The sequence below is a fragment of the Osmerus mordax genome, chromosome 6 (assembly GCF_038355195.1).
Source record: "Osmerus mordax isolate fOsmMor3 chromosome 6, fOsmMor3.pri, whole genome shotgun sequence".
Lineage (NCBI taxonomy): Eukaryota > Metazoa > Chordata > Actinopteri > Osmeriformes > Osmeridae > Osmerus > Osmerus mordax.
Genome location: NC_090055.1, coordinates 16764679 through 16791670, shown reverse-complemented (window position 1 = coordinate 16791670; position 26992 = coordinate 16764679). Strand labels below are relative to the sequence as shown.

The 26992-nt window shown below is 42.7% G+C and overlaps 4 protein-coding genes across 4 annotated transcripts; all 4 read right to left on the bottom strand.

Annotated features, from left to right (window-relative positions):
• Positions 1–4757: 4757 nt before the first annotated feature.
• Positions 4758–5676, bottom strand: LOC136943822 (peptide YY-like). The gene is made up of 4 exons (XM_067237286.1): positions 5626–5676; positions 5265–5446; positions 4995–5081; positions 4758–4794 (listed from the first exon to the last, which is right to left on the bottom strand). Exons 2-4 carry the CDS (start codon positions 5444–5446, stop codon positions 4776–4778), a joined length of 288 nt encoding a protein of 95 aa, XP_067093387.1. The 5' UTR covers positions 5626–5676; the 3' UTR covers positions 4758–4775.
• A 1729-nt stretch (positions 5677–7405) lies between these two features.
• Positions 7406–16460, bottom strand: stk31 (serine/threonine kinase 31). The gene is made up of 24 exons (XM_067237284.1): positions 16430–16460; positions 16290–16342; positions 16092–16190; positions 15912–15983; positions 15534–15692; positions 15084–15412; positions 13996–14161; positions 13584–13700; positions 12119–12234; positions 11808–11964; positions 11595–11720; positions 11278–11457; positions 11037–11153; positions 10823–10942; positions 10598–10723; positions 10413–10514; positions 10244–10324; positions 9971–10096; positions 9688–9813; positions 9473–9559; positions 9069–9218; positions 8169–8297; positions 7908–7961; positions 7406–7707 (listed from the first exon to the last, which is right to left on the bottom strand). The coding sequence occupies exons 1-24, from the start codon at positions 16458–16460 to the stop codon at positions 7603–7605; spliced, it is 2928 nt and encodes a 975-aa protein (XP_067093385.1). The 3' UTR covers positions 7406–7602.
• A 1012-nt stretch (positions 16461–17472) lies between these two features.
• malsu1 (mitochondrial assembly of ribosomal large subunit 1) lies at positions 17473–18717 on the bottom strand. Its single transcript, XM_067238203.1, has 4 exons — positions 18357–18717; positions 18059–18234; positions 17868–17949; positions 17473–17768 (listed from the first exon to the last, which is right to left on the bottom strand). The coding sequence occupies exons 1-4, from the start codon at positions 18664–18666 to the stop codon at positions 17614–17616; spliced, it is 723 nt and encodes a 240-aa protein (XP_067094304.1). The 5' UTR covers positions 18667–18717; the 3' UTR covers positions 17473–17613.
• Positions 18718–19421: 704 nt separating this feature from the next.
• Positions 19422–23965, bottom strand: smpd5 (sphingomyelin phosphodiesterase 5). The gene is made up of 8 exons (XM_067238161.1): positions 23755–23965; positions 21364–22626; positions 21152–21227; positions 20910–21050; positions 20689–20778; positions 20526–20589; positions 20257–20416; positions 19422–19991 (listed from the first exon to the last, which is right to left on the bottom strand). Exons 2-8 carry the CDS (start codon positions 22498–22500, stop codon positions 19884–19886), a joined length of 1776 nt encoding a protein of 591 aa, XP_067094262.1. The 5' UTR covers positions 22501–22626; positions 23755–23965; the 3' UTR covers positions 19422–19883.
• Positions 23966–26992: the final 3027 nt, after the last annotated feature.

Genomic DNA, 26992 nt, shown 5'->3' with positions numbered 1-26992 from the left:
TCAGTTAAGTTTTTGTGGCGAAAAGTGAAGCTAACGGTGGCTAATTTGCTAGCCACAGTCACTGACGTTACTAACGTCACTACGTCACTAACGTCACGAAAACACGCGTGACTACCTTTGGCAGAACATTCGTTTCGCATCTGTTAACTTGGGGGATAGCTAGGCTAACTATAGCTTTACTGCAAGGCAGCTGCAGAAACGCCACAAGCAAAGAGGCCAGGGTGATAACTATTTACTCATTTTACTTTGTGATATGACACACAATTGTCATGTGTAATGTACAGTATAAGCTGATATTATTAAGGAAGTACATCTACTTTCGGAAACAGTAGTCTACTATTTCACTGAAGTATTAGCATCATGACATTAGCCTCTGTTGCCCGGGCAACACATACTACAGTGGTCTATGATGCATCTGTTTTCAATCGTTAAAATAAACATTCCTCACATATAAATTTTCGTTATATGATTTATTCTGACATTAGTAAACGATTTGTTGGTGAAATTACCATTACCTGTGGTTTCAAACCAGTGTAGCTCACTGCAACGCTGTAGCCTACCCGAGACACTAGTGTGAGTAGCTAACAAACACTCCTCAGCTGTTCAAGTCAAACGGTGACAGAACATCTTCGGCACTCCCCTTACTCAAAAGTCTTTCAATAGTTGAAACAATCTGACTACTAACCTGAACTTCATTGCCACAGCCTAAACTTTGTCAATCTGTTCATGAAAATAATTAATTTCACCCTAAACCGTTCCATGGAACGTTAAATCGAATTCAACCAACGCAATCGCTACCAAGACGAACACAGCAGTAGTCTAGTACTGTACCGTAGTAGTACAATTTACCGGGGCAACTTCTCCACACAGGGCTATATCGCATTTTGCGTTGTTACTGACAATGATCGCTACCAGTGAGCTTTTTATGAATGAACGATTTTCCACTAAATAAATGTCAAGCTTATTTACGTTTTTGGGGGCATATTTTCAGTTAGCAGATGGTACTGTTTGAATCGCGATTCCATCTTCTACTGCCGGGTAACGTCGTTGAATAATCTTCAAAGGGGGTTCTTTATTATGAATGAATGCAATGAGTAGGCTAAATGCCTGAAAATATCACGAGAATGGAAAACTTAAAAGGACGTTTAAATCATAGAGATTAGGTCAAGTTTTACACCGGTCTGCCAAATGTATTCGTTTTGATTCAGCTATGAGGCTGCCTCTTGCAGGGGAAATGAGAAGACATCTATTTCATTCTACACTTCACTCGTATTTTGAGTTGTAAATGAGCAGCAAAAAAATATGCTTTTAAATCTATGTAATGTTTATAAATAATAAGTATGCATTTTTATATAAAATATACAGAAATATCAGTTGTAAACATTTCATAAAAAACGGACCCCCCCTGTGCAACCGACGCAAGCAAGCACACCCTACAATTTCCCCAGAAATTGTACCCTCTCTAGTTCTGATGAGCAATAGCTCTAATTGCTAGCACCAGCTTAGGTAGTATGTCGATTTTTTTAATTATCATATCCATTTCAGTTGTCAGGGGATCAAGAGGACTACTCTCTCCTCAAGCTAGAACTCAGAAAGAAAAACATTACAAGGCATTATCCAGCTGATTTGTTGCTTTTGAAATGTATCCTTATATTTCTCCTTTCTATTCTTTCTTTCTCTTGATCATAGGTTGGAACAAACATGGTGGAGTACCTCCAACAAGCGGAGATGTCAAGGCCTAAAGGCTTATATATGCTTCTGCGTTTTTCGAAAAACGGACACATGGGAACGCCCTCTTCTCCGAGGAACGCCCTCTACGAGCTCTCCGTCAGCCCTCGGAGAGCCCCGGAGAGCTCGACGTTCACCTCCTGAATTTTCTAACTATCCGTCGTGAGCGACGGAGAGCTACGGAGACCCCCTTGGCTGTGATTGGTCAGTATTAAGAATCGCTTGCGTCAGGGGCGGGGGCGGCGGGATAAACAGGATGAACAGAATCCTTTGACCGCCATTGCTGTAAGTTTTCACAATTCATATTTCAGCTAAACAGTATATGTAAATCAGCATCTGAATTAAAATGTGACGAGAAATGGGCAGTGTAGTTGCTGAAAATGTGCGTATTTTATTGATGAAACGGCTAATTTGTAAATTTGCTCCGACTTCTCGATAACCTAGGTAAATAAACACTCCACGACGATTTACAAAAAACCGTTGCGCCACCTACTCTTCTGGCGGTGAATTGTTTTCAGCACCCACCCTCTACGTGCACCTCCTGATTTTCCTGACTATCCGTCCATCATTTTACGGATACCCCTTGGCTGTGATTGGTCCGTATTAAGAACCGCTTGCGTCAGGGGCGGGGTTGCCGTGACCAACAAGAGAACAAAATCCTTTGACCGCCATTGTTGTACGTTTTTACAATTCATATTTCAGCTAAACAGTACATGTAAATCAGCATCTGAATTAAAATGTGACGAGAAATGGACAGTGTAGTTGCTGAAAATGTGCTTATTTTATTGATGAAACGGCAAATTTGTAAATTTGCTCTAACTTTTCGATAACCTAGCTAGCATCGCAGTGCAGCGCCACCTGCTCTTCTGGCAGTGAATTGTTTTCAGCACCCACAGCCTTCGGAGTACTATAAATTCAACCAATTCGTCCGACTCCGTCCGTCCGTCTGTCCGTAACAAGTCGGAGAAGTATTCGGCCTTTAGAGCAAAGCACACTGCTTGGGGCAGTGGATGTGTGCTTCAAGGCTTTTTTCAATTTCAATTTTTTCAAGAAAGAGTGTTTGAACTGGAGGGTAGTGTCACCCCGTCTGTAAATTTTTTTAAGCATTCATCCTTGCTTGTAAATAGGTGTTTTAATCATGTTTATATTGTTTCTTGATACAATGTGTTCTTGTGTTTTAATATCCTGTTTTGATTGGCTTGTTGTTGTTGTTTTTGTTTTGATGAATAAATATATGATTATAATATCTAATGTAATAACCAAATTTAGTTCCAAAACAAATGTTCTAAAACAATGTTCTAAAAAAGTTAATGGTGAAAATTAATTATAATTGTTTATTTCTGTGATATTATATGTTTATAAAACAATTTTTTACTCTTTAAATGTGTTTAATAGTATTTATGTATACATGTTTTTTTAAGCCTAAACGACATACAAGTTGTGTTCATTATATTTAAATACAACGCTCACAGATTTTACTGTAGGAAACATAAAAATTATAATAACCCATTTTTGAGGTCAAATTAATCCAGCCTGCTGGTTAATAGACCCATATTTGGGTTGAATTATTAACCCAACATGTTTGGTTGAATGGTCAACCCATCGTGCTGGGTTAGTTTAACCCAACAAGTGTTCTGTCCTATATTTAACCAGCTGCTGGGTTGGAAACAACCCAAGCTGGGTTGTTTTTAACCCAGCATTTTTGGAGTGCTCCATCCTATGATGCAGCCTCATATTTTCAGGTATGGGATTACCTTGACTTCCCACTTCCACACACATTTACATTACATTTAGTCATTTAGCAGACGCTCTTATCCAGAGTGACTTACAGTAAGTAAAGGGACATTCCCCCCAAGGCAAGTAGGGTGAAGTGCCTTGCCCAAGGACACAACGTCCTTTGACACGGCCGGGAATGGAACCGGCAACCTTCTGATTAATCGCCCGATTCCCTAACCGCTCAGCCATCTGACCCTATATACACACACAATCATATACAACGCAAACAGGTCCTCTTTGTTCAGGGGCTAGCATTGGGAGACACTCACACACACACATCTGACTGTTCTGTCCTCATTGTTCCGGGGGTAGCCTCAGGAGACACGTGTGTACACACACACACATCTGAAGGCCAATATTTCGAACCTCTTTTTTGAAAACCTTGATTTGGAGTGTAGTGGAATGTGTTTTGTAATGTTAAAACGTGTGTGTGTGTGTGTGTGTAGAGAGAGAGAGAGAGAGAGAGAGAGAGAGAGAGAGAGAGAGAGAGAGAGAGAGAGAGAGAGAGAGAGAGAGAGAGAGAGAGAGAGAGAGAGAGAGAAGAGAGAGAGAGAGAGAGAGAGAGAGAGAGAGAGAGAGACAAAGAAAGACAGAGATAGACAGAGATAGACAGAGATAGACAGAGATAGACAGAGAAAGACAGAGAAAGACAGAGAAAGACAGAGACACTAATTTACTGTTACTCAACATTCATGCCATTATTGGCTCTTACCTCATATCACTAAGGATCTCTCAAAGTACGATGTTGAATATTATAGTTCTGTGGATATGTGTTGGAGTATACTGCCCTGAAGGCAGTATCACATTACCGGCATGTAACTTTCTATTTTAATGTGTGCAGTATAATGCCGTGGTCCATACTATTATCATACTACAACATACTATCATCATTGTATTTAATGATTACTTGCTAAATGTGTTTATATATGTATTTGTTTTGTTAAAAGAGTGGTGTCAAAGTCACAGATGAATTGGGATGTGCATACTGTATGTTTTAAGAGTTTAATAAACAATGTTTAAGTTGTTTGGTTACAGTGCTATAACAGTAACATGCCAACACTGGCAGACATAGACCACTGAACATTTTTGAATCACTGGTTTACTGTAAATATTCAACAGAAGCAACAGTTACAGTATCGTGAATAGTTACATAGCAAATTTTATTTCACAAATATGCAGCTGCATGCAATATATGACATATGATATGTCCATCATATGAGCAGGCAGTCTGTGGAGTTGAAATACATTGATTGCACAGAAACAGTCTGGCATTACCAGAGGTCATCATATCTGTGGAAAAAAAACTAGTTACGTGCATCTTAAAAAACGGTGAAACAATTTTAAAGTTTGGCTAAACACGATATGATGCTAATATGATCATAATCCATCGACATACAATTATTAGTCGTTATGTAGCACGATGCGTTTTTACGCATATGTTAAGCCGCAAAATGGTCTGTAAAGATGTCTATTAAAATAATTGCCCCCACCTTCCATATGACCGTGGGATGCTCTCTGCACTCTCTCTCAGTAACATGTCTGAGAACACAGTATCCGGGCTGGATCTTTTACCATACCTAAATATTAAAGAAAAGGAAATACATTTACAGAAGCAACATGCTTTTTTCTTCTTACTTTTAAACATCTTGCCAAACAAACAAAGAAACACCAGTCTTCAATGTTCACGTTTTACCGTTGCACACTACAATAGCCTATGTAATACAGACTTTACAACAGCACCTATTGTCGTGGAAACTCACCGCTGTCTCGTGATGAGGTTGATATAGTGTCTGAGCGCAGAGTAATACTTTGCAAGTTCCTCTGGGGGGGCGTCTTCACGGGGGCTCGCTGGCTTGGATGGATACGCGTCAATCATGGAGTGGACGCAAATCAGCGCGCAGAGAGCCAGCACACCAAGTGACATCGCTGCGTTTGGGCGCATCTACATCACCCAAATCACAAGTAGGCAACATATGAGCAAATCAAACAATTGATAAATGAAATTTCTCCAACTACATTTTCTATCAAAATTAAATAATGAATATTCACAAATGTATTCCGTAGCCTATACAATGAGAACCTTTTTAATATCAGCAAGGAAAATATATAGTTTTTACTCACATTTCCTTGTAAACAACGGCGTATGTACTTCACTGAGCTACTGTATCCAACTCTGTCAGGTTCCTAACCTTGTGTGAGTTTTATAATACGCCGCACAAAGGGCGCATTGGCGATGAGGAGGAAGAGTGCCCAAAGAAGGCAAACGTCATCTTCCCACTTTTTCGTAGAAAGGATGACGATTTTTATTGCATCAGTAAAAGTACCTACTTGAAACTGTAATAATAATACATGGAGGGTATGTTTCAGTGAGTCAGTTTGTCACCCACAGATTTGGTTGTATGTGTACAACACGTTTATTTCTAGGTTACAATGTAGGCAAGATGCTGTAATAAAGGACCTACAGCCCTTATTAAATGCACCCAACATTTTTTTGCATGTGAAATATTTATAATTACAAAGCCAATATCAAAGGCCAGCTAGGTCCCCATCGCTTCTACTTCGAGACAGATTTGACTATTTCAGACATCCCAACCTGCACCCCCCCCCCCCCCCCCCGGGACGCAATCCGGACGCATGATGTACCCCCTCAACCTGCATTTGAAAACTTAATTGAACCCTTTTGAATTTCATTGTTTTTCTGTATAAAACTGTCAGAGCTTATATTGAAAAGGGGTATGGGCAAATGTACTAATTAAACATGAATCGAAACGATTCTACATAACAGTGAACAGTATAAAGAACGTCAATCACCACAGCAGGTGGTATATAGACTACTGTAGCCGAACTTGTTTGCTCGTCAAAGTAAGCCTTCACTCAAATGAACATTTGAGACATTTCCGTAAAAATATATTGTTTATAGCCTACGTGTACTTAAGCTGCATGAATAACCCTTCTCTTATCTCCATCTAACTGACTCATTATAATTCTCTGACTTAAATTAGTTTCCACCACGCCCACCAATAGGTTTCACTTTGCCAAATGTAAAACTATGTAAAAGCCTGTCATTTCAAAACGAATCAACAGGGAGAACGTCTTTGAATAGTTTGAACACCTCCTGGGTGTGTGCCTCACAAACCCAACAGACAGGCGCTCAATCTAGTGACACTAATGCAAAAAGTGGTTTGACACAATTCTGTTTCAGACAGGGTCGACAGAAACAATTGTGTCCAAATGTCTAATGGAGTCCGGATGGTCTGCAGTCCTCTCCGAATTAGGCTAGAAATTGTTTGTGTAGTGCAATGCAATCCAATTCCTGAAAATAGAAAGTATAGTATAGAAAAAGCATTATCTAGGGGAATGTGACAGGAGATTGGTGCCAACAAAGAACATGTCAGTCAAATCAGGAGTCAGACAGCACCAATGTTTCAGAGGTTATGTTTAAAAGTATCCAAAAGCAAAACCTCAAAAGTCTAACTCCAGATAACTTTCTGTTTGTGGAATATACCAAGCGCTACATCAGTCTGCATCTTACCTCATCTTGATCCAGGTAAGTATACTGTGCACATCCAGGGTCGGCTTCAAGGGGCATTGACGGGGAAATGCCCCCCGCCCCCCCACCCCCCCAAAGGATTGCTGTGCCCCTCAAAAAATTATTTTGTTTAAAGTATAAATAAGAAATACTGGCATTGGCTATACATTAAATATCAAGATGGCTATACTTCCTGCAGAATATGCAGGTCTGCTCTTATTTTGACTCTCACATGCTTTGTACATGCGTGCTCCCCTTGTGAAAATAAATGCCCCCCCCCCCCATTTAATTTGTTCTGGAGCCAAGTCTGCACACAACATAATTTTTCAACCAAGGTTGTCAATAACATTCAACACACCATCTTTTCCCATACAAAATGTCAGAATCTTTTTTATTCTTTGCAAAGCAACTGCAGCATAAGGCAAACATAACCTGGGTGATTAAACATTCTAATTGCACATCTAAAAAGGGTGAACAGAAACAAATATGTGCACATCTAAACTCTTGACAAACAAATGTTTAAAAATAAAAAAGTAGGCCATCAAACAAGTTCCCCTAATAATAGTTTCTCATGCCTCGTCTGACTGAAAGTAGTGGTCAGCCAGGACCTCCGCAGCAGTCAGCCTTCTTTCAGACACCAGCAGTTTAGAGAGCAGAGCTTGCAGTTTCGGAACCTGACCAAAGACAATACACAACATAACATTTTGAGTAAAGGGAAATAGCTTAAATGACTAGTCAGAGGTAGCAGATATTAAAATAGACGTTCAATAATTGGGACGTTTAATCAAGTCAAACTTTTATTTCATACCAGAAGGCAACACAATGCGATTCACAAGGGGGAAAAATAGGTTGGGGGAAAACCAACGTCACTTACCAGTTTCAGTTCATCAAAGGTGTTCAATGCACCATTGAAATCTGGGACATGAAGCTGTAGAGTGAAAAAACGACTGGTGTTTATGTGCTCATTGCATTTCAGACTGTAAAAGCATCTCTGTGTGTACAGTATATATTAAAAAAAAGGGACGACCAAGACTTTTCCATGACAATATTCTTTCTACAGGCGAGAGCTACCTACATCGTGTGCTCAGTGTGAGATTGTTAGACTAATGATCTGAATGGTGAGGTATCCTCTCACCCAGAGCAGGAGACAGCCAAATGAGAACATGTCACTGGCTGGAGATGGGGGAGCGGAGCCCTGGCAAAGCTCTGGGGCCACCAGGCTGACAGAACCTGCCACCATCCCTCTGCTCACCGCCCTTTGCTCCTGGAACCGTCACAAACACATCAATCTTTACATAATGGGCACTTCATGTGGGAAAACAGAGCCAACATGCTGGGGGACAGCAAAGGATCTTGAAAATCAACCAAAACTAACAAGGTTGTATTATGTAGTACTGTAATGCAATCATACATCCTTTGCACAATATCAAATGGTGAACGTGACTTCTAGAGCCCGACCGATATATCAGCGGGCCGATATTAATCGGCCGATATTGGGCTTTTTCCAAACTATCAGTATTTATAATGCCCGATAAATGAATATTTTTATTTTTTTGTGTTTTTGTTCCAAGGACTTTAAGTTTCATATCTTAAGTTTGTATTTTTATTCAATTTATTTATCAGAAACTGCATTAACATATTATTTTAGTGAGGAAATAATAACAGGAGTCAGATGGCTGTGCAGTTAGGGAATCGGGCTATTAATCAGAAGGTTGCTGGTTCGATTCCCTGCCATGTAAAATGTCCTTGCGAAGGCACTTAACCCTACTTGCCTCTGGGAATGTCCCTGTACTTAGTCGCTCTGGATAAGAACTTCTGCTAAAAGTGACTAAATGTAAACTACAAATAATTACTGTTAGGGAAATCAGTTTGTTTTGTTACACGTTTCTGGATTTTTAAAATATTTTTTTATATCGGACGATATCGGAATATCGGATTTTTAAATCACCAAATATTTGTATCGGTATCGGCCTTCATCGGTCGGGCTCTACTTCATACAGGGCTATGCATTGCTAGGCTAGTCCAGCTCACTCACAGGTGTCTTGGTGAAGTCGAAGTCTCCCACCATGCCTTGCTGCCGGTTGAGGACGAACACATTGCTGGGGTTGAGAGAGGCGTGTGTGATGCCCACAGCATGCAGACTTTCTAGTCCTTGGGCCACTCCCTTCATCACCTTACAAACCTCCTGTTGAGAGACACAAGCGCTTTTAGACCCAAATCAGCTGCCTAGCCCTTTCCCGTGATGCACCTAGGATCAGAGTGGATTGGGAAGGGGCTAGTAATACATTGGAAAATCCAACCAGGCAATAAACAGGGAGGTGAACTTCTCTGAGCATTCCACAAGGGATTTGGATATGGGGCACAGGGGTAGATAAAAAGTTTCAATAAACCACAGAGGGGGACAGGGACAGTCGTACGTCAGTATTAGGGACAACTCACTGAGGTGGACAAGGGACTGGCTGTCTGAACGGCCTTCAGACTCCCATTAGGGAAATATGGCACCATTACATAGGCAAGCGGATCAGACTGCAAGAGACAGGTAAAGATGGCACAGTACAAGGAGGCAGACATGTCATGGTCGCAGTACGGCTAGAGAGGCAACGGAAACAGTTTTGTGGACTGGTTGGACCAATGAGATGGATCCAGTTCAGTACCTTGCTGAAGAACAGAGCCAGGAGTGAGAGGATCCCAGCCACAGCCTCACCCTGTGTCCTGGCCCGGTGGAACTGGGCGGTTCTCTCCAGAACCCTCTCCTCCACCTCCTCGTTCACGGTGTAACTCTGGGGGAAATCACAGATCACCTCACTGTTACAGTAACAAGAGTACGTTTACAGTAGCTTTCATATGGGGGCTTGGTAAAAAAAATAACTTTACAAGGCCTTTATTCGTATCCACATAAGAATGGGATCATTTAACAAATATGTATTTATCAGGCACCTTTAGTATAACCCTCTGTCCCTGGAACTCCGTGTGCACCAGCGGTCTGTGGTTACTCAGCTCCCTCATAGGCTCAGCATCGAACATGTCTTTGTCCAGACTACTCACCAGCAGACCTCCAGAGCTCTGCACAAAAACAACAGGACCTCCTGTCACACCACCCAACACCTCACAGGCACCATGACATGCTTCTGAGGTTTTGAGCCGTCAGGAGCTTTGTGGTGTTTGATTGTGTGATTCTGGGGGTGCTGGGCGCGATGCAGAGCCGCTCACCATAAAGCTGTGGATGTCTGTTTCCGGGTAGAGCAAGGGAAGCTCTGGGAAGCCAGCCTCTACAAGTGCACTTAGCTTGGTCTATCAAATTAAAAGTGGTAGAAAACTTATGGATGTACTGATGTATAAAAAATGTTTTTATACAAAACACAGGTCTAGCCACACATACATATTCCTCCTTTTCTCGTGCGATTTCTTGGAAAAGGGCTTTTCGGGTTTCCGTGATCTCCTCCTTCTTCTTCAAGATCTCTGTTAAGTCCAGCTCCTCACACTGCACAGGGGCAAAGCAGCATCTTTAGTGTTTACAATACCTGTGCCATCCAAAATCAACAGTCCTGTTTCCCCTGGCATCACCTCCTCCAGAGTACTCTCTTCCACCTGTCTCCACCGCAGCTGGGACCTCAGAGTCCTGATGCGCTTCTTGATGGAGAAGAGGGTGTCTGGCGTGGGGCTGGCATTCTGCCACTGCAGCATCTCCCCCTTAAACGGAACACAGATAGGAGAGTGGGGAGACTGTGTGGAAGACTACCTCCAAAAGATTCTTCCAAGACAATTCTGGGACAAAAACTATTCTCACACCTTAGTATTCATCAGGTACTTTTCCATCAAATCATTCAGGACCTTCTTCTCCTCATGAATGTGCTGCATCACTTTGTGAAAAGCATTGGTCACAACCTTATTGTTCTGGTTGTTGGGTACCTAGAGACACCACAAACTTAATACAAGGGCACTGGAACTGTATGCTGGATTGGAGACCTCACTGAATTAACATTTAGAAACCATTCAAACTCACTGATTTAGAGACATCCATCTCCTTGCATACATGCAGCTCTGCCTGCTTCAGGATTTCACTTATACCACCAATTAGGTCTGTCACACTCACTGATGTATTATTGGACAGACAGAAGAACTGAACAGAACGAAGATTAACATGATCACTATGGATTGTATTACTCAACAACAACTTGAAATGCATTGTATTTTTTGATTGTTTTGGCTTAACCCTGTGATGGACTTGGTGGACTATACTGTACCTTGCCAATGTTCTCAGACCAGGTACACAGGGCACCCAGGGCCTTGTCCGTTTCATCTCGAACACTGCTGGACTGCTGGTGTGTCTGGGTCTTCCACTGGTAATACTGCTCAAAGGCATGCTCGTCCACCTCTTCTGGGGAGAACGGACCAAAGACTGCAGCCAGGGACATGCTCACCTCCTGTGGGATTCAAACATTCATGAACAAACGTTCAGACATTGGTAGATAAGCATTTGATTTCCAATTAAGTTGATCTGATTGAAAAAAGCCCATCATTTACAAACTCTTCCAGAAACTTGGATTGTTAGTTCTTGTACCTCGAGTTTCTCTAAGCGCTTTCTGACAGGTAAACTCTTTGCCTCTTCCAAGAAGGCTTCCACAGTGGCAGTCAGCACACTGCGCACCTTGTTTCTGTTGGTGATCAAATCCCCAAGCTGCTCCATCTGTGCAATTGAGGTCAAAACGGTCATTTCACACCAAAGGAAATTGTACTCTGATGGGACATGATTACCGTCAAGATGACAACTCACAGTTTCACACTCTCTCAGCTTCTCTTGGGCCTGCATGTAACCATGCCGTGCCACATCCAACTTCCCCATGGTGCCAGGGGCGGAGATGCTGTCGTTTATGACTGTGCTAATAGACTCCATCAGGCTGTCACTATCTGTTAAACCCGGGCTTCTTTCCCTGGTCCACCAAAATACATGAAAAACCATTCATGAAAGGCAAAGGCAGCTCAGTGGCTGCATACATGCTGTCACTTCAATATTATCATCCTGTTAATAAATAATCGCAGCATAAGCGGGTGTGACACCTGCAATATCTTGAAGCCTTGCAGTACCTTAATCCCCTCAAAGAAATGACTTTCTCTGCCAGTTGGCAGAATTGCTCAGACACTGCAGAGTCCACAAGCTTATCCATTTCCTTCTGATTTCTTTGCGTTTCTTCCCTAGCAGACTAGGCATGGGGGAGAGATAAACAAACACCAGAGTCTCATTTAGATACCCAGCTGTAGACAAACATACAGACTAAGAAGCTAATGAGAACATCTGGGGCCCGTTCTCCGTACGTCGCTAACTCAGTTAGCTGGATTTGATTGTTGACGATTTGTCATTATCTTGGATTGCTCGGTTCTTCGAAGCTCATCCTGGACTTGCTGTCATAGCAACAGGTCCGTAAGCTCAAACCTGCTCGGGAGCAGGTTTATTTTATGTAAACACGATTAGATTGAGGCTTTACAAGCAGAGGTGATACAGGAAGTCTGTCACAGACATGTCTTGTCCGTTTTTACTACAGGAACCTGTTGCAGAAGGTGCAAGAATAATTAGCAGAATTTAACACGAAACCGAATTAATTGCTCATTGCGTGATCGATAGGCTCCTTAAGCACAGCACGATATTATGCTAGCATACTTTTTGAGAGGATAGCCTATCGTTTTTTTGTGATTTGTCATTTACATAATACATTTGTTGAAACCACATCATATGACATTAAAGATGATAAATGAAAATATGAAAGTATGAAAAAAAAAAAAAAAAGCCTAGCTTACTGTAATAAGCGATAAAACTCGTCACTCCTCTACATTTAATTTGGTCTGCTACTTTTTGCCAGCCCTCTTTCTTGGACTTTGCAGACTTTGAGGTGTTCCCTGGCGTTCTGATAAAATCTTCAAATTCGGAGTAACCTTTGAACAAGCTGTTGCTCTGTTGCGGAAAAAACAGGGCGCTCATTTTGGCCACAGTGAGCAGCCATAGACTTATGTGAGCAGCCAATAGCAGCGTTGCTGATCAAGGTTTCTACTATCGATACATACCCCCTTTTAGACCAACGTATAACTCAATCCAGCTATACTAATCATAAACAACAAGTGTGTTCGAAGAACCGAATTAGCCAGATCATGATAAGTAAGATGATGTCATCTTGGATGTGTCATTTTATCTCGGATGTAATAAGCGACGTACGGAGAACAGGCCCCAGCCCTAGACCTTTATGTCCAAACACACAACATCACTACTGACTGAAACCCTACAGCGTCCCTCCGTCCTCATACCTGCACTACCACTGCACTTCCATACTTAGGACCCTGCCAACAACAAAAAGACCACTTATGTACATATTCATTAAATGTTCCTAACATTTATGAAATCCAATTATAGAAGGAGTGTTTGGATGAACAACTACATTATTCTTTAAGCTGTTATAACTTAATAATATCTGCAGATCCACATGGCTTGTTTGGTAGGCCTAAGTGTAGTCACACCCATAATAGCAAGAGTGATTAATGCACAGACCTCTCACAACCTCACCTCAAGCTCAAACTTTGCAACTCGCAGGTGTTTCTCAAGCTCTTCCGATTGGCCCCGAAGCAGATCCTTCTCCACCCTATACTTCTCGGTCTCTCTCAGGTTCTCCTCTTTCAGCCTCTGTAACAGTGATAACACACGACAGTGTCGAGGCACACATCAGTCTCTCCACCCTGATCCTCTGGGCCTACTGCCCTGCACGTTTTAGATGTTTCCCTGATCCGACACCTGATTCAAATGAATGTTTTGTCAATCAAGTTCTGCAGAAGCCTGATAACGACCCATTCATTTGAATCAGGTGTGTAAGAAGAGGGAGACACCTAAAACATGCAGGGTAGTTGGTCCAGATTACAAGGGTTGAGAAAAGCTCTTGTAGATGCCTGTAGCTGTGAGATGTCTACTTTCAGAGAACAACCTGCAGCTCTGAGCGAGTGTCACTCAGTTCCTTCTCCTTTTGCTGGGTAATCTGTTGCTGAGCATCGTGTTCTGCCTTCAGTTTCTCATTCTCCACCAAAACATCCAGTTCCATGTTTATTTTGATTGAGTCGATTGGCTGTGGGGCTGCGACTGTGTTTTTCTCCCTATTGAACATAAGACAAAAGATCAGGTTAGCCATTAAAAGGTTATAATTAAGCCTCTTACCAAATTTTGATTGAGTCGATTGGCTGTGGGGCTGCGACTGTGTTTTTCTCCCTATTGAACATAAGACAAAAGATCAGGTTAGCCATTAAAAGGTTATAATTAAGCCTCTTAACTGTATCAGTTTGAGTATCCAGCAATGAACTGTACATCAGCACTGATCACCACATTGCAAAACACTCCAAACGGTTCCCTTTAACACAAAGACACTGTACGGGCCCAGGTTTGCCCCTTCTCAACTGACTCACTTGGGATGATGAGTCATTTGTAGTTGGATTGTATTCTTCCTTGAAACCATGACAAAGTAAACAACGTGGACCTTATCACTCACAAAACTCATCTTTCCTAAATCCCAGAGAAACTTAATGGTGCCAATACTGTTTCACACTGAGAGACAACTCATTTCAAAGTGAAAAGGATGAAACACAGGCCCCTGAGGTGTTGTTGCTCTATAAACATAACCTGCAGAGCTCTGATAGTGGAGAATGGTTCCCGGAGGGAGCAGGAGACAGCAGTATCAGCCCTGCACCAGAGACAGCTACTCCAGCAGGAAGACAGACCCCCCAGCAGCTGTAGCAGGTAATCCAGACCACAGACAGAGGAAGCTAAATAAAAGGCCTCTGTTGTTCCTAGCTAAGAAAACCAAGATGTTCTTCGTCTGTTTCAAGCCATCAGACCCACATGTGGAAGTTCCCTCATTTATTGGAATGTGGGGAAAAAGAAACTTCAGAGATTAATGACAGGGCTGAAAAATAAGAAAATATTTGAATTAGGAATACTTTAATACAGAATAACTGTATATCTGTTCTCAAATCAGCTCTAGAGTACTGTGATATTGCCATGTTCTCTTAGATCGTGTCTTACTTCACTGACTGAGGTATCTGGTCACTTAAGACCGGGCGGAGTTTGGGCATGCAGACTGGTGAGGCCGAGACGTCTCCCTCTCCCTGGCCTCTCTCCAGTAGCATGTGGGCCAGCAGGGCAGGGGAGTCCTGGAGGGAGGGCCGGGACACGGAGCTCTCTTGATTACTCCCCGGTAGACTTTGCTTGGCAAACTTCATCCTCATAAGCTCTTCGCCAATGTCCAAGTTGCCCTGGAAAGCCTGAACAAGGATTGTCCCGTCGAAGCAGACTGACTTCTTCTGGATACGTACTTTCTTACCGAGTATTAAATTCTGTAAAAAGGCTTTTCCCTGAGTGCACACCAGAAAAGTTATTTTGTCAGACATGTTTCTAAGATTAATGGAAAAACACTACAGGCACATATTTGTAGTCATCCCAACACCTTAAGGACAGGCTACTGAGCAGTCTTACCTGCTTGAAATGTTGAGAGTCATGGTCACTGGACACATGGAAGCCCCAGAACTTGTACTTCTTGGCCAATGATGGGGACTGTAAATCCACTGGCAGTTCAACAACTGCTGATCGACTGACAACCTCCGAATTCCCATAGTCAATGTAGGAGACATGGACCTGTACAACAACAGAATAGATTTAGTTGTTATTGTTGTCTGTAGTAAAATGGTAGGCTACTGTATGGTTTCGTTTAATTTTAAATGAGGCAAATAGAAACCGCTTAAAATCAAAAAATCAAACCACTAATTCGCTACACAACTAAATAAATATGTATGGATTTGTTTGTTCAAAATCATCAAACTCAAGGCCTTCTAAAACGGCTTACTGCTTCCTCACCTTATCATCAATCTGCTGTTGGACCTTGCATCTATACCAACAGCTGTCCTCAGAGAACATTGCCCCATATATCTGCACAAGAAGGACATACAATTCGGATTTAGTCTACTCTAGACAGTCGCATTCATCTAGGTCAACTGTAAGATGCCTTCCAATACGCCTGTTGTCCGATCATCTTACCTTCTGAGGAATTGGGGTTCCAAACAACCTTGCATATTCTGGACACTTGTGTGCCAAAATGTTGCTCATCGCCTCAATTGCTTGGTCCTCATTGACATTCTACACAGAGCAAATTATAATCATACTAAAATCATGACAATTGTACACCGACTAGCCTACATGCCTTGATTGTACAATTATAACGTGAACCACGTGTACCTGTGCCCAAAATGTGATGGCATCCAAAACGTGGGTGACGCCAACAAGCTCCACTAAAATAAGTTAGAAATGTGTTAGCCTACACGTGTACTAATGTTTTCAATGATCAGAAATTCACAATACTAGTTGTTGCTACTCACTTTTCTCACGGTCCATTTTGGGTTGGTCCATGACTTTTTATTGATTAGAAGTGTGACGTAGAAAACTACACAGCGAATAAATATTAGCAAGTTAAAATACAATCACAAAATTAGCGGCAAAGTAGACTCAACGAACTAAACTTGCAAACATTCAAATTATTACACTTTTATCTGTTAAAATTTAATAATTCTGGATAGAGAACTAACTAGTTAGTCAACTCCCTGTCTGAATCAGTTAGCCTTTAACAGTCGCATTTAGCATAGTTGTGACAGGTGAACACTTCATATTTCGTTTTAATGTGTTTTATTGTATACAAGTTAAATATTTAAAGATGCACTCCAAGCTGACAGTAAGGTTTGCAAGTTTAGTAAAACATTTGCTGGGTTTTAGTCTCACCTGTCCTTGATTCTGGAGGAAATTATTTTGAACAAATGATGCGCGCGTGATTGCACTCTCACTGCCTCATGGGAAATTATCTAGCCTACAACATTTGGGATAGCCTACAAGTCTGTAGCCTATTAGTCACACAATGGTAATATTTTGGATTTTACCATTAATATACGTGTATGTAACATTGTGAACTGCTTACACACAACGTATTTTATTTTAAAGGGGCCAATGACCAGGTTCACTTTCACTAATTCATACACAAGTTTCAAACATTATTAGTGTACAACTGGCGGTCCACACACATTGCCGCCATCTGCTGAAGGCACTGACAGTAGCGGCTACTTTATTAGATTGGTGTACAATGTGCATGCCAATCTAATAAACTTAAAACATGCCAAAACTGATGTGTTATTTGGTAGGCTTACTGTGAAATAGACTGCATACAATTTTCTTCGCATCTGCAGTTCTTTAATTATTATTCGGGAAGCAATTTTTTTTGTTGGAAAAACGCCATTGTCATATTTTGTATCAAATAAAAACACGCCAACTACATTGCCCGATCCTCCACCTGTATTCAGTTTTACTTTGAACAAAAATCTAGCCTACCGTAAGATACTTCAAACAGCACATTGAAAGACAGGCAACACAGTAATTTTGTTTCCATAAACCCATGGTTTAATCTAAAATATTTTAGACTTTATTTAACCCATAACAATAACATGCTTCAGGTGTCTTTATTTCTTCGTTTTAACTCCGAGTAGCATTCATACTCCACACAATGTTCTTCGTTGAGTCACTTAGGGACATCCGCCCCATACATGAAGTCGTCTGGTAACGTCTCTGGAGGGATGCTGGAGAGTTGCTCATCAAAGGAGCGGAGTGTCCACAGTTTCTCCAGTTCATACAGCTCTCTGGCCTCTGGAAGCATGAAATGGACCACAATGCTTCCTTGAGGAGACAAATAACATTGGCAAGAATTTAAAAAAAAATCTGCAAATAAATACCATCCCAATAGCCTGATGCTGACATTTCAGAATCCCACCATACCAAAGTCAATGCACATCCAGTCCACTGCATCCTTCCCTTCAATCCTGGCATGTGGTTCGTTGTTTTTCTTCAATAATTTGTGCTGCCAAATACATAAAACGTGTGTAAGAAATGTTTGCTATCCCCAATGGTGTACAAAATTCACAGAACCACCTAATCCGCTATTACAAGTTATCTAAATTACAACTTACCACTTTAATGGCATAGAGAGCCATTGCACGGAGGTGTCTTGTTGAGGAACCACTGACAACAATGAAGTGGTCTGTGTACTTGACTTCCTCAGGAACTTTTATTACACAGATATCCACGGCATTCTCCTGACGGAGCAGAGACACCATCACATCAATGTTGAAATCCCGAACAGTTTCTGTGGGCAAAGAGAAACTTGGGTATTACTTCGGCTATCAAAAGGCTTGTATAGGCCAACCATCAAGACAATGTTTGGTGTGGATAGAACACCCAACTTAATTACAACATGATTCTTCTCACTTTTGACGGATTCTTCCTGCGTACAAATTCCATTTTCTTGTTTTTCACATTTAGCGGGACTGCTCTGTTCCGAAAAACTGTGCTCAGTGCGCTGATCGGAGTAATATCTTGATATACTGTAGTGGCGACATGGAGGCAGGCACTGTTGATGATGGGCAAGACATGTGTAAAGCCGATGTGGGAGCCCTTTCTGTCGAGCATTTGAATTCAAACGTGAGCCACTGAAATCACCAATAGACCTACACCCTAGTATAACTTTCTGTTCGAAAATTATTGAGAGAAATCCCTTCGAATAAATCCGGAGACACATTATTTACTGATATCTTGTCATGGTTTGGGAACAAGCATGTTTTTTTTGGTGAAGGACTAAAAACAGGAAGTAATGAGGATTCATGAACGATGATTGGTTGGAGGTAATTACTTTGCTGGTTATTACCCTTCCCTACACGTCCTCTGCTACCACCTAGTGTGTAGGAAGACAACATGTCAGGAGACTTCAGCTTGTGGAAAGAAAATCAGTAGTTAACCCATGCATTCCCATGGGTTATGTTAGAAATATTGTTATGTGCGTGTTATGCAAGCTTAAAAGAATACTATTCAGAAAGAGGAACACCTCATAGTTGCAACCGCAAGCTTACTTAAACATGCCGACCGTTACCTTTACTCAGCATGTAAACATTTTTTACTGAGCAAGTAAGCGAAACAGATGTCAAACTCTATATTGTATTGGAACCAGGGGGTCATATTGTAACTTTCCACTCCAAACTGAAGATGTAGTTTTCCACTCCAAGACACACGCACACACACGCACGAGAACTTTAGGATAAAAGGAGACTGACAGTTCCTCAGACAACTTTGTACCACCATAGACTTCTCTCCTTGCTGCATGCAACAAGAAATAAACTGCCTTGATATGACTCCAGCGACTCTGTGCACTACTTGATAACAGATTTTTCACTGCATAGCTGATTTGAATGAGCTACTTATAGCCTACCTGTGAGCAATCATTAATCCTTGCCAATATTTCTCAAAAAAGCACACTATTAACAAATACACCCCCAAAATGTGAAAATCTGGATTTTAATATCAAGTAATGTGACTCAAAAAATTTAATAGATTTCATTTATTTTCAGACATTCACTTATGCAATCATTTTCAATTTCCGAGTGAAAAAATAAATCATATGAAAATTATTTACCATAGTAAGAAACTGTCACCATATAAAATCTACATACAATTCCTTAGCCTGACACGGGCAATTTTTATACAATATAACTTATGGAGTTACTTGGTCTCTATATTATCAGTAAATCAATATTAGAACTATCATAGAAAAGTTATCAGCATATCACTCTGGAAGAGTGCAAGTCAGCACTCCTCACATGAGGCATTTCTATTGATCAGTTCATTTTCTCTGTAATAATCCCTGTGGAGAATGCCCAAAGAAATGTATGTACAGTACTAGTGTAATGCTGTGCATAGTTAATCTCTGTCTCACACCACATGGATTTAACATCCCATTAGCCCTCAACCATCAACACTATTGGCATCCAGGGTCACATTCAGCCTCAGGCCGACAGGGATGTGGTCAGTTAGGCCAGCAAGCTGAGTCACGAAAGTAAACTCCTCTATTTCCTAAAGAGAGCAGAGAAAAGGAAAGAAGGACAATAAAGTAATTTTATGTTATTTCTTAACAGGGCAATACTTTTGCTATCGGTAACGGAATGGTAACGAAAGCCATATGTGTCAACCTCTGCCACAGTGTAGAAATGATTTGAAGTTTTAACAATGGGTTGACACAATATTCCTTTCCATTCTATTCACGGAAAAAGACTACAGTGAAGAAGAAGATTTGGGGGGGATGAGATGATGACTAAGTGAGACACATGGGGACACGTACTGTTACGCATTGTTTGGCGATGGAGCTCTCCCGGAATAAGATGTAGTCAAGCCGACGCCCCACCCAGGGCTGGCCCAGCTCAGGGTAGTCCATAGGGACACCAACATGGGCCACAGGAGGGGAAATAAACTGCTTTCTGAGCTCCTCCCTTTCCAAAGTCCTATGCAGGGAAAGACAACAGAGAAGACAATGTATCGATGTTTGACATACTGCTCACATATCAAGCTTAAGGGAAGCATTCTGAAAATTGAGTCATTTCTAAAACGTACCTTTGAAGATTCTCTGGTGTCTTTACATTTTCATTGTACAATGTCGGTTGTTCCAGTAGAGTACCTAAATATACACAAGAGGTATGTTTAAAAACCTGTCTTAAAATGTTTTTTGTATACATTGACTACACAAATGATGTAGTTCATATCAAATAGGTCTCACCAATCACCCAAGGCTTCTCTTGACCAGGCCCTACCCTGCAGGGGTCTCTATAATCCTCAAATATACTGTGCGCCTGTTCCAGCCTGTCATCTATCCATGGATAAAAACACAGACTCAACAACAAAGACAATGACAGATCTAGACCTCTCCAGTTACACAATGCACCATGATGAATTAATTATCTCAGTATTGAAATGTGATGTTATAAATATCAAACACACCAGGTGAGCAGTTGTCAAAGTTGAAATCCCCACAAAGCACGTCAAACAGGACAACCTCATCAGCCTGTTTGTTCATGGCTTGGAACTCGCCTATCCATTTTGTAAGCATATTGAGCTGCTCAAAGCGAATTTCTCCTTCTCCTGGTTAGATGGGAAAAGAACACAATGACACTTTATAATTCAAACTCTCCAAATGTGAGTCTAGAACAGGACAGGGAAAATAAAGAGTGGAAATAACTTACCTTCTGGTGCATGGAGATGTGTGCAGTTAAAATAGCCAACTGCTTTCTTCTCTTTTTGAATCTGACCAATCAAGACCTGGTAACCGCCAACAGCCCTTAATTAGTTACATTTTTAGGTCATACTCATCATGTCAGAAAAAAGTACATCAATCCACAATCACAGGTAAAATAATGTACATGTTGCATTGAATAGTAGGTGAAAGCTGTGATACCTTAGCAGAGAGCAGGCCTTTGGCTGCTAGTGCGTCCTCGCCCTGGCCATTGGGAAAGCAGTGATACTGAGCCTCTAGTACTGGGTAGCGGCTAGCCAGGAACAGGCCACTGTTCATGAACTTAAAAGAGGAGCAGCTGCCTGGCGGCTGGCAGGCGTAGACGCCCACGTCGTACAGTATGTGACCATACAAGGGTCTGAGGGCCTCGGTTAGCTTCAAAGCAGCCCTCTTGTCAAACACTTCCTCCAGGCATAGCATGTCCACATTAGCCGGAAACAGCGAAGACACATCCCAGGGCACATCGTCTCCCTGGCCCAGGCCCTGAGAATGCAGAACACGCGGAGGGTTCCGGTGGCTCTTCCGGCCCTGTTGGTTGGAGTTCTGGTTGGTGTTGATGACAGAAGAAGGCGGGTTAGGAGAAGGCATGGAGGAGGGATCCTCGGTCTCATCACAGGGAACAAACACCACATGGTTACTGGGGTTAGTTGCTGGAACCTCTACATCGGTTTGGTCCTCGTCCTGAGGGTTGGTCGCTGCGGGCTGGGTCTCTGTGGCCCCGTATGTGGAGGGGCCAGTGGCTGTGGGGAGAAGGCTGCTGGAGGGGCTGAGTGTTCCACAACTGCTGGGGGAGTCTACGAAGATGCGGATGTGCGGTCGGCTCACGCCCTGCACGATGCTCTGGCCGATGAGGGCTGCGCGGCGCTGCGTGTGGCCCAGGTTGTTGAAGCGCGCCAGGCCGTCTGGCAACAGGCACAGGTTGGCGGTCACAAACCCAAATGTAGCCTTTTCTGTCTGCTCAAAGTCCAAGTTCCTTTCCCCTGCGGATGATGACGTCACCCCCTGGTGGTAGGAGAAGGGCCTGCGGGCAGCTTGTAGCGGACCCCAGAGTAAGAACCCCAGGAAGGCCAGGGGGGCAGTGATGAGGAAGAGTGTGAGGAAAATGATGAAACCAAAGAAAACCTTTAGAGGGTGGAGGTAGCATTCCTGCTCTTGCCGCTGTGTGCGCTCCAAGGTGGTGGAGAGACACACAGCAATAAGGCGATCCAGAGACCAGAAGCAGGGTAGGATGAGGCCCCAGCCCACTGCATGGAGGCCTCCCACAAAACAGTTGGAGAACGGAGACTCACGCAAAGCCATGCCTCCCCACCCCTGTAACGTTACAGTTTTATATGGACAACAGGCATCAGGTCTCCCTGTTCACTTCACTCTGGCCACATTGTCATTGTGAGGTTAACAGCCTATAGAGCTCCAATGGAATATACACTGAAAAACAAGCACAAAAACACTTCAGGATGAAAAAATCTATTTCAGGGTGATTTGACATAGATGATCATAGTTGTCACATAATTCAACTAACCAAATAGTTCGAATTTGGATTTGTGAATTCACTGAAATGGTGAAGCTATCGACTGGATATTCAGGGACATCGGGACTCCTTTTTAGGAACCCATCGGTTCCAAGTGGGTGACAGCTGGTGCGTCATTGGGGCACGCGATCAATTCGAGTAGAGACAGATTACATTGGCTTACTGCGCGCTCATGCAGGGGAGGTAAACACTTCTGGCCAGCATTGTTGGAAAGGAGGGCAAGAATGGAACAATATATGAGTTTCTCGCTCAATCGCTGCTAATCCAGCCGCCACCATCTGCACTTTTCACTAATCGCTGGATGGAGCCTAGCGACAGTTGAGTGCGCTCAGTGTTACAATGGGGACCTTGTATCCCACTCTTTACATCTAAACTAATCATAGTCGGGTACAATTAATAGAAAATTAACTGATTCAACTGTTCATCATTCATGATGATGACTTACTGTCAAGAACACGATACAACATATCGATTACATTAGTGCGTAGCTCTAAATTCAGTCGATATGTGCTGGCTGTGGTGTGTGAAGTCTTGAATCGTTCTGTTGACAGTGTTTTAGCTAGCCTAACTACTGTACTAGAACTGTACCACGTAGTTAGTCGTACTACGAGTCCGACAACTACTACGACGAGCATTATCGGTCTGTGTAATCTATGTATTGTTGGGTGGAAAACGTTCACAGTGGTAGTGTGTGTCTCCTATCATCGCCTGTTTATATTTTAACTAACTTGCCAATGTTCCTTGTACTAGGCTACTTACTACAATCAGTATTATGTCTTCGTAAAGACTGTATGGGCGGCAGAAAAAAAAATAGTAGAGCCGCAAAACACTTGGTAGATTAGACAGCTAGCCGAACGTCAGCTAGCTAGATCAGGAGGACCTACAGTAGGCTATAGTCTAATACTTTGTAATACTAGGCTACTACTATCTAGTAACAAGCAATAACAGTATTGACTTGTCAGTAACTTGTACCAACACCATACGAACACAAAGAATAATAAATGTCAAGTAATCAACCGCTTTACCTGGCCGTGTCACTTGCGTGTACAAATCTGACAGGTTATTATTCCTCGACATCAATCGTTAGCTCTCTCTTGCGTTGCTGGTAGTGTTAGTGAAGCAAGCAGGTGTCTACTGCTAAATTCGAACCCATTGACAATATATGTTAAGTCAAAATATGAACATACGACAGAAATAATGAATTTGAGTGTTCATACAAAAGCATCCCGTGTCGCAGGATGGAGGCTATTTGCTAGCTTCCGTAGCTAGTTTAGGTATGAATCTGTCTGCCTTTCTTAGGGGCTTGCACGTGTACAACCTAAGCGCGTTCACGCTGCTTCCCAAAGCGTCGATGGGGCGCTGTCACAGCTCCCAGGCGTACACCTTGTTGTGCCTCCATACGCGCGCGCGAACTTCAATCTCAAAGCCACAAACCCTCAAATCAGAATCAGAATTCGGTTTAATCGCCATGTATGTTATACAAACAGGGAATTTACTGTGGCAGGGAGGTGCAAACAATAAACATATACGGATCTTAAATGAAGCAATAGTACAAAAGTTTCACTATTTCTAAAAACGAACAATATAAGAATAAAACAATTGAAATATAAATACATATAAAAATAAGAATAAGAATGAGCAGCATGAGCGGTCAACATAGTGCAATCAGATACTGAGATAAAGGTGGCTTATGCATAGTGTAATTTCCATTAGATGGACTTATAGTAGTTAAATAAATGAATGAATGTCAGTGGGAGTCCTTGGTCTTGTTGAAGAGGCCAGTAGCAGATGGAAAGAAACTGTTCTAATGGCGTGAGGTTTTGGTCCTGATGGACCGTAGCCTTCTGCCGGAGGGGAGTAGCTGGAACAGGGAGTGGCCAGGGTGGGAGGGGTCGGCCACAATCTTCCTCGCTCGCCCTCAGGGTCCTCGAGGTGTGCAGGTCCTCGAGGGTAGGCAGATTGCAGCCGATCACCTTCTCAGCAGTGCGGATGATACGCTGCAGTCTGCTCTTGTCCTTGGCAGTGGCAGCAGCGTACCAGATGGGGATGGAAGAGGTGAGGATGGACTCAATGATGGCTGTCTAGAAGTGCACCATCATTGTCTTTGGCAGGTTGAATTTCTTCAGCTGCCATAGGAAGTACATCCTCTGTTGTGCTTTCTTGGTGAGGGAGCTGATGTTCAGTTCCCACTTGAGGTCCTGGGAGAGGATGGTGCCCAGGAAGCAGAAGGACTCCACAGTGTTTACTGGGGAGTCGCACAGGGTGATGGGGGTAAGTGGGGCTGTATTCTTCCTGAAGTCCACAACCATCTCCACTGTCTTAAGAGCATTGAGCTCTAAGTTGTTCTGGCTACACCAGGTCACCAGGTTGTCAGCTTCCCACCTGTAATCAGACTCGTCCCCGTCAGAGATGAGCCCAATGAGGGTGGTGTCGTCCGCAAACTTCAGAAGTTTGACAGACGGATGACTGGAGGTGCAGCTGTTGGTGTACAGGGAGAAGAGCAGAGGGGAAAGGACGCAGCCCTGGGGAGATCCGGTGCTGATGGACCGGGAGTCAGAGACTTGTGTTCCCAGCTTACAGCATTGCTTCCTGTCAGACAGGAAGTCTGTGATCCACCTGCAGGTGGAGTCGGGCACGTTCAGCTGGGAGAGCTTGTCCTGAAGCAGGGTGGGGATGATGGTGTTGAAGGCAGAGCTGAAATACACAAACAGGATCCTGGCATATGATGCTGGGGAGTCCAGGTGCTGTAGGGTGAAGTGGAGGGCCATGTTAACAGGGAGTCAGGTGGCTGAGCGGTTAGGGAATCGGGCTAGTAATCAGAAGGTTGCCAGTTAGATTCCCCGCCATGCAAAACGACGTTGTGTCTTTGGGCAAGGCACTTCACCCTACTTACCTCGGGGGAATGTCCCTGTACTTACTGTAAGTCGCTCTGGATAAGAGCGTCTGCTAAATGACTAAATGTTAACGGCGTCATCCACAGACCTGTTGGCTCTGTAGGCAATTTGTGATCGATTTGAGGTGTGCCAGCACCAGGCTCTCAAAAGACTTCATTACCACAGAGGTCAGGGTGACGGGTCTGTAGTCATCGAGTCCTGTTGGCCTTGGCTTTTTGGGCACAGGGATGATGGTGGAGGACTTGAGACAGGCTGGCACATGGCATGTCTCCAGGGAGGTGTGAAAGATGTTGGTAAACACCGGAGACAGCTGGGGGGTGTTCCATCAACGTCGCTAACGCAAGTCGCGCTAACACGAATAAGTCTCACTTGGGTAAACGTCAACTTAGACTTAAGCCTCAAGCCGTTCCACTAACGTCCCGTTCCACTAACAGGCAACGCTAATTCAAGCTAGACCTCAATAAGCTTAGACTGTGCAGCCCAGATCAGGCGATCGTCGAAAAGAGGAGTTATGTCGCAAAAAGTATAGCGTAAAGCAGCAGAGGTGTGTTGTTTCAGCAGCGTAAATTGATTTTTTGAGTTTTTTTGTTCCCTAAAAGAGCAATGTTGCCGCAATTAACATGGCAAGGGAGACAACTTGTCAAACCATTACAACCGTTAAAATGCGTAAATTGTAGACCTACCAAATCTACTTAACATTGCATTTAGGCCTACTGATAATTAGCGTAATTTGATGAGCTGTCTGAAACCGTTCTGGCAGGCTAGCCTATGGTCGATATTCTCAACAGGAGATTGAGAATAATAACCCAAAAAAGAACGTGGCAGCAATTGAAAATTGTAGGATAAAATTCAAAACACTGAAGAAGGCCATGGTTAATTGCACTTGATGTGGGCTAATAATGTTTTTGTCTTCACATCTTGAACAAAATCAAAAATTACTTCAAAATAACTTTGCCACACACATTTATTAACTGATAGGCTAAATGCTGAGCTTTAAGATAAAAGGGAAAGATAACCATGACTTAAATGGGGATTCACTGAAATGACTAGTATTGCACAGATCCAACACTGACTTTTTAGATCAGAAGGTGACCCAAACTGCACACTTTGTTTGGCAGAACAGTCATTTAAAATTGCTCAGCATGACTATCATTATTATATTACGAGTATTTCCAATTAACATAGTCTGCCTCCACAGATCCAGAGGGGGCTTGGACAGTGACAGACTGTGGCTGTGCTAAGTGTTGTCACAGCCTCACTTTGGGAAAGCATGCCCTACTGGGAACATTAGGGGAGACTGTTGGGCACAGAATCTAATTTTCTTCTTTGGAAAGGGAAACATTTGGGACACTGTCATGTAGGGGCAGCA

What these genes read in the sequence shown, in the direction of transcription:
- stk31 (XM_067237284.1), bottom strand. Translation starts at nt 16,460, where the DNA reads ATGGACCAACCCAAAATGGACCGTGAGAAAA. An exon ending in ATTTCTTTGAGGGGATTAAG is followed by an intron (nt 11,965 to 12,118) that starts GTACTGCAAGGC and finishes TTGGTGGACCAG; the next exon opens with GGAAAGAAGCCCGGGTTTAA. An exon ending in AGATGGATGTCTCTAAATCA is followed by an intron (nt 10,943 to 11,036) that starts GTGAGTTTGAAT and finishes TGGTGTCTCTAG; the next exon opens with GTACCCAACAACCAGAACAA.
- LOC136943822 (XM_067237286.1), bottom strand. Translation starts at nt 5,446, where the DNA reads ATGCGCCCAAACGCAGCGATGTCACTTGGTGTGCTGGCTCTCTGCGCG. An exon ending in AACCTCATCACGAGACAGCG is followed by an intron (nt 5,082 to 5,264) that starts GTGAGTTTCCAC and finishes TTTAATATTTAG; the next exon opens with GTATGGTAAAAGATCCAGCC.
- malsu1 (XM_067238203.1), bottom strand. Translation starts at nt 18,666, where the DNA reads ATGTGTCTCCGGATTTATTCGAAGGGATTTCTCTCAATAATTTTCGAA. An exon ending in GCAGGAAGAATCCGTCAAAA is followed by an intron (nt 18,235 to 18,356) that starts GTGAGAAGAATC and finishes CTTTGCCCACAG; the next exon opens with AAACTGTTCGGGATTTCAAC. An exon ending in CTCTCTATGCCATTAAAGTG is followed by an intron (nt 17,950 to 18,058) that starts GTAAGTTGTAAT and finishes TGTATTTGGCAG; the next exon opens with CACAAATTATTGAAGAAAAA.
- smpd5 (XM_067238161.1), bottom strand. Translation starts at nt 22,500, where the DNA reads ATGGCTTTGCGTGAGTCTCCGTTCTCCAACTGTTTTGTGGGAGGCCTC. An exon ending in AAGGCCTGCTCTCTGCTAAG is followed by an intron (nt 21,228 to 21,363) that starts GTATCACAGCTT and finishes GGCGGTTACCAG; the next exon opens with GTCTTGATTGGTCAGATTCA. An exon ending in CTTTGACAACTGCTCACCTG is followed by an intron (nt 20,779 to 20,909) that starts GTGTGTTTGATA and finishes ATCCATGGATAG; the next exon opens with ATGACAGGCTGGAACAGGCG.